Below are 9,299 nucleotides of genomic sequence, written 5' to 3'. Positions count from 1 at the left end.
AAGGCACAAGGGAATTAAGCAACTGCTTAGGGCTCCACGACCACTAGGGGGACCCCAATAGCAGTAAACAATCAAGAGTTTTTATTATTGAAAATTGTGACAATTTCAGTTTTTTGTTTTTTTTTTGTCACACAATATAGTTAATGTTGCTTTATGTATATTATTTATTTTTTAAAAATCCTTCCTTATCCATCATACTGTGGACTTTTTCTCATGGGGTCCGTGTCTCAGCATATATATTAGTTTGCAGTCACGCTTTCCCTCATTTTCCAGGTGACTCGCAAGATGGCGCTCTCAGACGGCTTCATCCAGTTTTTCATTTCGCACCAGCCGTGTGTTGTTGTTCCTGCTTCCAACACACCGCTGTGTGTCCTGGAGCAACAGTACACGGGATGCAGGACTGACATCAACACGTTGTGTCGCGTGAGGCTGATTAGCATCCTGATTAGCCACTGAGCCGCAGTACGCATCGGAGGGAGAAGTTGGAGTCCGGCGTGGTTTGGACGAGAGCAGAGAAGCGTGGAAGTTATGTTTTTGGTGACACTCTTTATTGCTGGCTGCCACTTGCTCGCTTTAAAGTTATGCGTTCGAGTCCCGTGCTCTCCGGCACACACCGCACGGTGAATGGACACGGGTGTGCACAATGATGAGCAGCGACATTTCCATTATGACGAGGAGATGTCTTCTCACTTACAAACCATTCAGGTAAGCAAAGCTAATGTGCTAATTACGTATTCCTTTTGGTGTGTGGGTGGTTTAATATTTGAAATAATACCAAACAAATTGATTTCTAAAGTACATCCAGTAATGGCAACTCAAAGGGACCAATTTTGGTGATAAGGCACACATTTTACCAAGTGTTTTGTTTGTTTTTATGCAGAAAGATGACAAATGCACAAAGTACTAATATCTCTACTTTGCAGGAGTTTTGACTCTTAACAGTTTAAAACCGATTTTGGCACCCCCAGTTATTAGTAGCTAATTTAACATTTATTTCGTCAGTCGTTTCAAAATATTACATGGGAATGAGCCTGAGTTAACAAAAGAGATAATCTTTGTCACAGTGTCAGTTAAAACTGCCCATTGTTATTACCCCAGCACATGTATTGGATCTCACTAGAATGTGTAGATATTTCTGTTGATGTGCAAATAAGGCTCACTATGACATTGATGAATGTCCCTACAGCATCAGGCATTGCAGCAGGTAATCACTATTAGTCATTATTGTTAGGGAGTTTGAATGTCACAAGGCAGATGAGTTGACCACAACTGCCAAGACATTTATTGTGCGTTATCTGAATTTCAGCTCCTGGGTTTTCACTTTCTGTCTGAGTAATTGGGAAAGATTGCTCATTCAACACTGCAAAAAGGACTGTAGAACATTTAAGAAAACAATATAGAAAAATAATAAAATTATTACTTCAAATAAGCAAAATTATCTGCCAACAGAATAAGAAAATGTAACTTAAATTTACTTGTAAGATTTTGAAAAATAAGAAAATAATACTAGGCCCATAGGAACCACTGGAGTCTGGAAAATAGTATTTTCAGACTAAAAACAAGTAATATCGACTTTTTTCAAGCTGTAATAAATAGAACTATTTTCTTAAAATGCATGAGTAATTTAATTTTTTTTAACACTTGGATAACTGAGCCTGAGTGTCAAGCAGGGAGGTAACAGGTCCCATTTTCTTTGTTATGACCCAGCCAGGAATTCAACCCACAACCTCCAAGTCTGAGGGTAGGCATTCTACCACTAGACTACTAAACTGGTACTGGGACAAGGAAAAATGATTGATTTCATACTTATATATTTTTTCCATTTATCTTATTACTACATTATGCAAAATCTTAAAATAAGAAAACTTATGAAACCCCAGTTCAGGGCCTTTGATGTGGGTTAGTTTTCATCTTAAAATGTGGTAAATGCTTGTTTTAATCCTCACAGTACTTAAAACTGTCTGTTAACACTCAATGCCAAGACTGCTTGATCAAATAAGATAATTAACTCATTCACTGCCATCGACGGCTATAGACGTCAAAAATTCATTTTAACTATTTCTATTAGTTTAATTTTTTCCCCCCACCTTTGTTAACAAGAATATGAAAAAAATATTGTACATTTAGAAGAGATATAAAATTTGTGATTAATCATGAGTTAACTATTGAAGTCATGCGATTCATTGCAATTAAAATTTTAATCGCCTGACGCCTTAATTTTAATAATCTTTTCTTTTTTTGAAAAAAGATTATTTTAAAAACAAAAAGAAAAGATTACTAAAAATTAGTTTTTTGAAAAAAGATTATTTAAAAAAAAGAAAAGATAAGATTATTATAAATTAGGTTGTTAGGAGATTACATTTTTAAAATTGTAATTAATCACATTACTTCAATAGTTAACTCATGATTAATCACAAATTTTATATCTGTTCTAAAAGTACAATAACAACTTTTTTCTAGGTTTTCATACTCTTGTTAAAAGTGGAATTTTTTTTTAAACTAACAGAAATAGTTCAAATGAATTTTTGACGTCTAAAACCGTCAATGGCAGTGAACGAGTTAAGTAATAAATATCTTAAAATAAGCACAATGATCTTGCCTGACAATTTCATTTTAAGTAAAAATAACTTGTCAATCAAAAAAGGCAAATTTAGGTTAAATTTAAGAAATTATATCTTTTTTAAGATTTTAGTTTTTGCAGTGAAACCTCCATCTGAGTGTGTGCAGCCTGTCCCTTAGCTGTCACTATCATGCCATGTTTGCATTCAAGGAAGTGTACAGGTTATGGTGTACATTTGTGACAATCCTGCGGTTTAGAGTGCAAACCAGTTTTTTTTGTGTTTCAGTGTAAAGATGTAATTGGTACAAAAACCTGAGCTTGCACTCTCCCAAGTAGCATGGCACACTCAGCACAGTGAAAATCATGTAATGCGGCAGAGAGATGTGAATTGACACATTTGGGTCAATTGGAATGGTGTAAAAGTCTTCTTACAATGGACGTAAAGTTTGACAGGAAGTAAAATTGCATACATCCGTGTGCACATCTGTTTCTGTTGATTCTCTTGACTCGTCTTTTCTCCTTTTTAGGATTTTCGTGCTAGGGGTTGGCTTCTTCAGTTTGTGCTTTCTAATGACCTCTCTCGGGGGCCAGTTCTCAGCCAAGCGACCCTCAGAATCCCCTTTCACCACGCGGGCAGAAGGTAGGCCTGCAGTTCTATGCCAGGGCTGTATATGGCCGTGCTCCACGCTGGTAATGGACAAGCAACATCACGCTGAGAGCCGCATGGTGCTTCCTTGATTGCCGCACAGCAGGCTGGCAGACCCCTTCGCTCTGTTCATCACAAATCCATCATGTTCGTCTTCTGTCCACGAGATCGGTTTCTCTCGTTCATGCTAAGAAATATGAGCAGAATCATTTTCACTTTCTGGATGACAAGAATGGAGGAAGGGAATCATGGAGGCAATCACACTGAACATTGCCCATTTTGACATATGCAATGATTTATCAACAAGTTGAAAACTTCAAATGAGATATGAGCTCAAATATTTTGTTTAGGCTGCCTTGCCTTACCTGTACAACTTTGCATAACAACTGACCGTGAGGCTCCATGTATTCATGACCATGTGAGAGTGATTTTACATTCATGTTTTGACAAAAAGGACACTTTTTTTTTTTTTTTGCCAGGAGGAAAACCTTTTAAAACTTAAGACGTAGGGTATTTCTATTATTTTTGTGAAAGATGACTCAAGTGAATGCTTGGGGAAATAAATAAATACATAATATATACATACATAAATAAATAAAGCCTTGTTTGGTATCAGGAGAAATAAAACAAATCCCAGAAGGATAAAAAAAATAAAAAAGCAAAACGTGGCACCTAGATTCTGAGCTAATCCTTTTCTCAGTCTCCATGGATACTGATACAATTCCCATAGGCAGTCATGGAGAAAATCCAAAGGCAATGTTGGGAGCATCTCCTTCCATCATTTCCACTTGTAGGCATACATGGCCATTTTCCCCTGGGCTGTACTTTTGTACACATGAAGCGTGATTTTCCAAAACTAGATAAAAGCCGAATTAAAAGTAACAATTAATCCTGCCAAGACATTCAGTGGGTAAAGAATCTTCAGGCAGAGGCAATTAATTTTGTTCAACGGATGCTCTTAATGTTAATAAAAATGTGCCATTTTTCTCATAACAATTAAAATTGATTTGTAGTGTTTTGGAAAAGAGCTCTATTTTACTGCTCAACTAGCTTATACTGTCATGAGACAACATTCAAGATTAGTCATTTTCATTCCATCCATCCATCTAGCATACAGCATATCGTCGGCGTCGCTGTCTTGTGAAAAACACTTATGTCCATTTTTGTCATTTTTGACGTTTATGGGATGAAATGAATGTAGACTTCACAAAAACATTTTAAAAAATGGACATAAAAATGGACAGCGACGATATTTCAGCCAACTTGGAATGATGCATAACATTCAAATATTTGTGCTTTAGAAAAAAAACTATTCTTGCAAGACTTTCCATAGACATCTTTCTAAATGTTATTTACCGGTAAGTGTCACAGAGGATTCAAATAAGAAGTTGTATGTAAATTTTGTTTACCACAAGTAGGGCTGGGCAATTTTGTCTAAAAATAAAATCTCAGATTTTTTTTTACAAAAATTCGATTTATGATTTTCTTTCCCGATTTAATATTATTATTATTATTATTTTTATTTTTTTTTACATAAACCAAGAACTTAAAAAGTTTTGCTTTTATTTTATTAGTTGACAAAAGTAACCATATTTCTTCTCTTGGAATCCATGTGCAAAACTTGAATCAAATACTTCTGGAAATGTAAATCTATGTGTTGAAAAAGTAGAAAAGTAAAACTTTTTGTGTCAACTTTGTTTTAAAAGCTAAACAGTGCTACTTGTGTCCCTCAATATGACACAAATAAACATCACAATTTGGCTTTAATGTTGGAACCGAGGTCTGAGTTTGTCATCCCCTCCAACTGTCTGATGATTTTACAATTACAAGTACTATTATGTAAATTGAGGTGGCTATTTTGCCATGACTGGCAAATTTCATTTTAGCGTTATTTGATTGGCCAGTCCCCGGTGTAAGAAAGTCTTGGCCTGCCGTAAATCGGCTATTATACCGTGATTAGTCCGCTTCACCAAGTTCACCCACTTCTATAGATCTCCTTTCACTTTTCAATTTGTTTTGTCACTGAAAATAGGCTGTTATCAGGTAAGTGTTTGCAAGGCGAGTCCGTCTTGACGAGATAGCGAACATGTTGCGACCACGCAGCAACATAAACGTGCACATTTGTGCTATTCACATAAGCTTGTAAATGTCTATAAGCAATCAGGATAAAATATCCAATTACAGCAGGCTAAAGATTTCCTCACTCCGGTGATTGACCAATATTGGAGCCGTTAAGAGCAAAACTAGCATTTGAGTTGCCAGTCACGGCAAAATAACCACTGCCTAAACAAATGGCTTGGGGAAACTTGAGCAATATACTTGCGGCTAGCTAGCAGCAGCACATACCTGGGTTCTCCCATTTGTGGTGAAATTGAGTCTTATTAGCGAGGTGCAATGTGTCCGCTTTGCTCTTATTGTGTCCCTTTCTTATCATACGTGCTTCCTTGCGTAAATGACTCCTCCACTGTAACATAGTAAACTGTTAGTTTGTTTGTTTTTCGCGGGAGTTTGTTTGCTGTTGTTGAGTTCCTCCTGTATGGAGTGTGTGAGGACACGACCGGCAGAGCAAAAGCTACGGAAGCTATGGGAAAGCGGCGCAACGAAAAGGGGCAAAAACATCAATGTTCTAATTCTTTTAATTGTCTACAGCAAAACACTCAAATTAATACAAAAAAAAAAAATCTAGTTATCGCCCAGCCCTAACCATAAGACTGACTGCAAGGGGTACATACACTCTTCTGTATCACATTGACACGTTGCTGTTGACAATCTACCATAAAATTAAAATTGTTAGTGAGAAAGGAAACGGTTATCTTTCTAAGCACGTTGTCAGTGTTTCCGCTTCGTGCCTGTGCATATAAATGGCAACAGCACGAGCCATTTGGGGGAGTCGCTGCTCGCTTTTTTGGTCCACTGTCTCACCTTTTATCTGTGTCCGGCATGCTGTTGACATGGTGTGTACTTCAGGTGGCTGATAGCAGCTGGCAGCTGAATTTTGACTTATCCGTTCTCAGTTTTGAAATAGTAGTGACAGTTACAGTATCTTGATAATCCACATCTCATGCTTTGAAGTGGTTTGACCATTGAAATCCTATTGAATGAGTTTACATGGATGGGTGAATAATTGGTGCAGTGCCATTGAGTGTACTTTTTTAAGTGTAGTAAGGAGTGGAAGCTCCAACGATGTGCACTTGGTCCTCGTGCATAAAACAATTCAAGGGTTCTTGCTCATTAATGAAGCCCTATATGCAGAGTTGGAGAAGAGTGGGTTGTAGACGACAGGAGAGCTGTCTGATTAATTTAGCACTCACACGCTATAGTCAGGGGAAGGCTTGTTTGGCCTTTAGCTCATTAAAATCAGCCTTACTGCAGGCCATGGAACATCAGTCTATGTAAATTCTCACATGTACTTGGTGTGTGTGTGCGTGTTGGATGTGTGTCGGTGAAAGTGTCTTGGTAACCCTGTACGCGCTTTCAGCACCTATTCAGCTCTGACTCAGAACATACGTACATACATATACATATATACATACATGCATGCGTGCGTGCATTCATGCAGAAAATCCTTTTAAATACATGTTATATGTAACTGAACGGGAGTCAGTGTGAGAAATATGTCTCTCCATTTTCTGTTTCCCACAATTTTTTTTTTGCTGTCCCTTAACCAATTTCATTTTTTTGTGTTTCTTTCACCAGATTCTTCTCTCACGTTAACATTTTTGTTAGACTTTCTTTTGTTTAAAACAATTTCCACTAGAAAGGAAGCTGCCAAATAGTTCAACCTTGGTTTCATTGGACCGGAACACATTTTCCCAAATGTGTTTTGGTGATTTTCTTTTATGGGCCAATAAAACCACGGTTGAGGTTTTGGGGCATTATTCTAAAACATCACCATATTTATTGCACATAATGTCCGTGAAGATTGATGGTGGCAGCATCATGTTTTAAGGTTGTTAAGCAGTTGTTTATTTATTTTTACCTCGCCTTTTGAAAAGATGGGGGAAAAATGTAGTTGTACAGTTTATAATTCACAATGGTGGAAAATGTTTTGAAATGATTTATCACAGTCTTAATTTTTATTTGACAAAAACATGGCATTTCAAACATTGGTGTGCAGATCTTTGTTTTTTTTGCCCTCACCGTATTATTTTGGTTAGAAATTTTATTTAGTTTCTAAACCAGTTGGGACTGGCTCTTGCGCACTTGCAAATTTTAACATGATGAGTGCTTTTGAAAATATATTGATGAATGGATTTCAGGAAAGAGCAAAGAAACACTTTTCAGTATGATGCCATTCTAAAGGGACACAACTGACACATGGGTGGATGAGAGCTGCATCCACTATTAAAATGGCATGCGTTTCCTTTAATACATTCTTATGAAGGTACAAGCAACTAATGATGTGAAAAAAGAAGAAGGGTGGCAGAGGGATACATTTTCTAGCAGAGTGTGAAGCATTAAAGACAGCGACGTTTGATCCAAGCTATCTGAAAGCCTCCAGAGGTGTGCAGGCACTTTCTAATAAGCTCTTTGAAGACCACCTTCAGTATGTCCTTTTAACCTGAGGGTCTTAATGCAGCATTGCCTCAAAGGCTTATATGATACTTATCCTAGACAAAGTACACTAAATGGTTTGCATGTTAATGTCATACTCTCCAGCAACATTTTTATTGCTATAACAAAAAAGAAAAAAAGCACTTTTCGTCACATCGACATGTATAGTCTGTTAACACAGTTTTGTGACTCAGAAAAGCCCCCCCCAAAAATATCTGCAGCCCCCACTAGTCTTAATATGTTTTTTTGTTAATATTGCGTTAGTGGAGTATGAGTTAAGCCATTTTGCCACTTGCTGTCGAGTGAAAATGACATCACAGTTGTTCAGGTCTCAGGTAACAACCAATCACAGCTCAGCTTCAGGAAACAGCTGAGCTGTGATTAGTTGAGCCCTGAGCAACTGTCATCTTCAGTTGTCAGCAAGTGTCAAAATGGCCGCCGCCTGAGATGGATAAAAAACGGCTGGATTTTGCTGCATAACTCATATTCCACAAATGTAATATTAATCAGAATGTCATGTTTAGACTAGTGAGGTCACATATAACATATTATTGTCAAGAAATGTTTAAAAGGAACCCCGACTGTCATGGCAAGTTTGCGCTATATTATTTATTAGGTTATTACTAACATAACTATGAGATTCATTTAAAAAAAATCATTTCCAATTTAATACATTTTGTAGAAACTTTATTCGAACGTACGCCGCCATTGTTATTTACGTCGCAACGCATTCAATGCGTAGTGACGTAGAATGGCGGCAGCAAATGTGAAATGCCTATCAAGAAAACAAATTAAGCCTTGTAGCATTCCTAAAGAAACAATATGCAATCGGGAGAGTCACCCTCCCCCACACCGTGCTCTCGTCATTCACCACACGCATTCAAGAGTTTTGATCGTCCCTTTAGGAAATCTCCGGAGGCTTACCTTGCCTTGTTTATCGGAGTTTCACATTGCTCAGGAGAGAGCCTGCCGTCATGCTACGTCACTACGCATTGAATGCGTTGCGACGTAAATAACAATGGTGGCGTACGTCCAAATAAAGTTTCGACAAAATGTATTAACCCCTAAGCGGTATTGTGACCCGTTTTGGAATCTTTGATGGTCCTGACCAAACCATTTCAAAATAAAAGACTGCTTAAAGGTGGAGTCAACCTCCAAAAATTATTTATTCAAAAATTATTCTAGTCTAAATGCGGTTTCTGATTATCCGTCCATTCATCCATCCATCCATCCATCAATCAATCAATCAATTTTCCTTACCGCTTATTCCTCACAAGGGTCGCGGGGTGCTGGAGCCTATCCTAGCTGGCTTCGGGCAGTAGTTGTACACCCTGAACTATTTGCCAGCCAATCTAGGGTATTCTGATTAATACAACTGAATCCACTTGCTTTTATCCATCTCAGGGAGCGGCCATTTTGCCACTTGTGGTCGACTAAAAATGACATCACAGTTGCTCAGGGCTCAGGTAACGACCAATCACAAGCCTGAACTGCAATCTGCTGTGAGCATCAGCAAACAGGTGAGCTGCGATTGGTTGT

The 9,299-nt window shown here is 37.8% G+C and overlaps 1 protein-coding gene across 3 annotated transcripts in view; it reads left to right on the top strand.

The window, feature by feature from the left end:
• Nucleotides 1–285: 285 nt before the first annotated feature.
• The window catches only part of mgat5b (alpha-1,6-mannosylglycoprotein 6-beta-N-acetylglucosaminyltransferase B), a 58,508-nt gene continuing 49,494 nt past the window's right edge, over nucleotides 286–9,299 (top strand). For all 3 annotated transcript variants that reach the window (XM_077558795.1, XM_077558794.1, XM_077558793.1), the window contains exons 1-2: nucleotides 286–705; nucleotides 3,088–3,200. In XM_077558795.1, coding sequence (XP_077414921.1) covers nucleotides 644–705; nucleotides 3,088–3,200 — 175 coding nt within the window. In that variant the 5' untranslated portion in view covers nucleotides 286–643. The remainder of the gene's footprint in view (nucleotides 706–3,087; nucleotides 3,201–9,299) is intronic.

The sequence above is a fragment of the Vanacampus margaritifer genome, chromosome 2, assembly GCF_051991255.1.
Source record: "Vanacampus margaritifer isolate UIUO_Vmar chromosome 2, RoL_Vmar_1.0, whole genome shotgun sequence".
Classification (NCBI taxonomy): domain Eukaryota; kingdom Metazoa; phylum Chordata; class Actinopteri; order Syngnathiformes; family Syngnathidae; genus Vanacampus; species Vanacampus margaritifer.
Note: the sequence above shows the minus strand (reverse complement) of the source record. Positions and strands in the feature narration are given on the sequence as shown.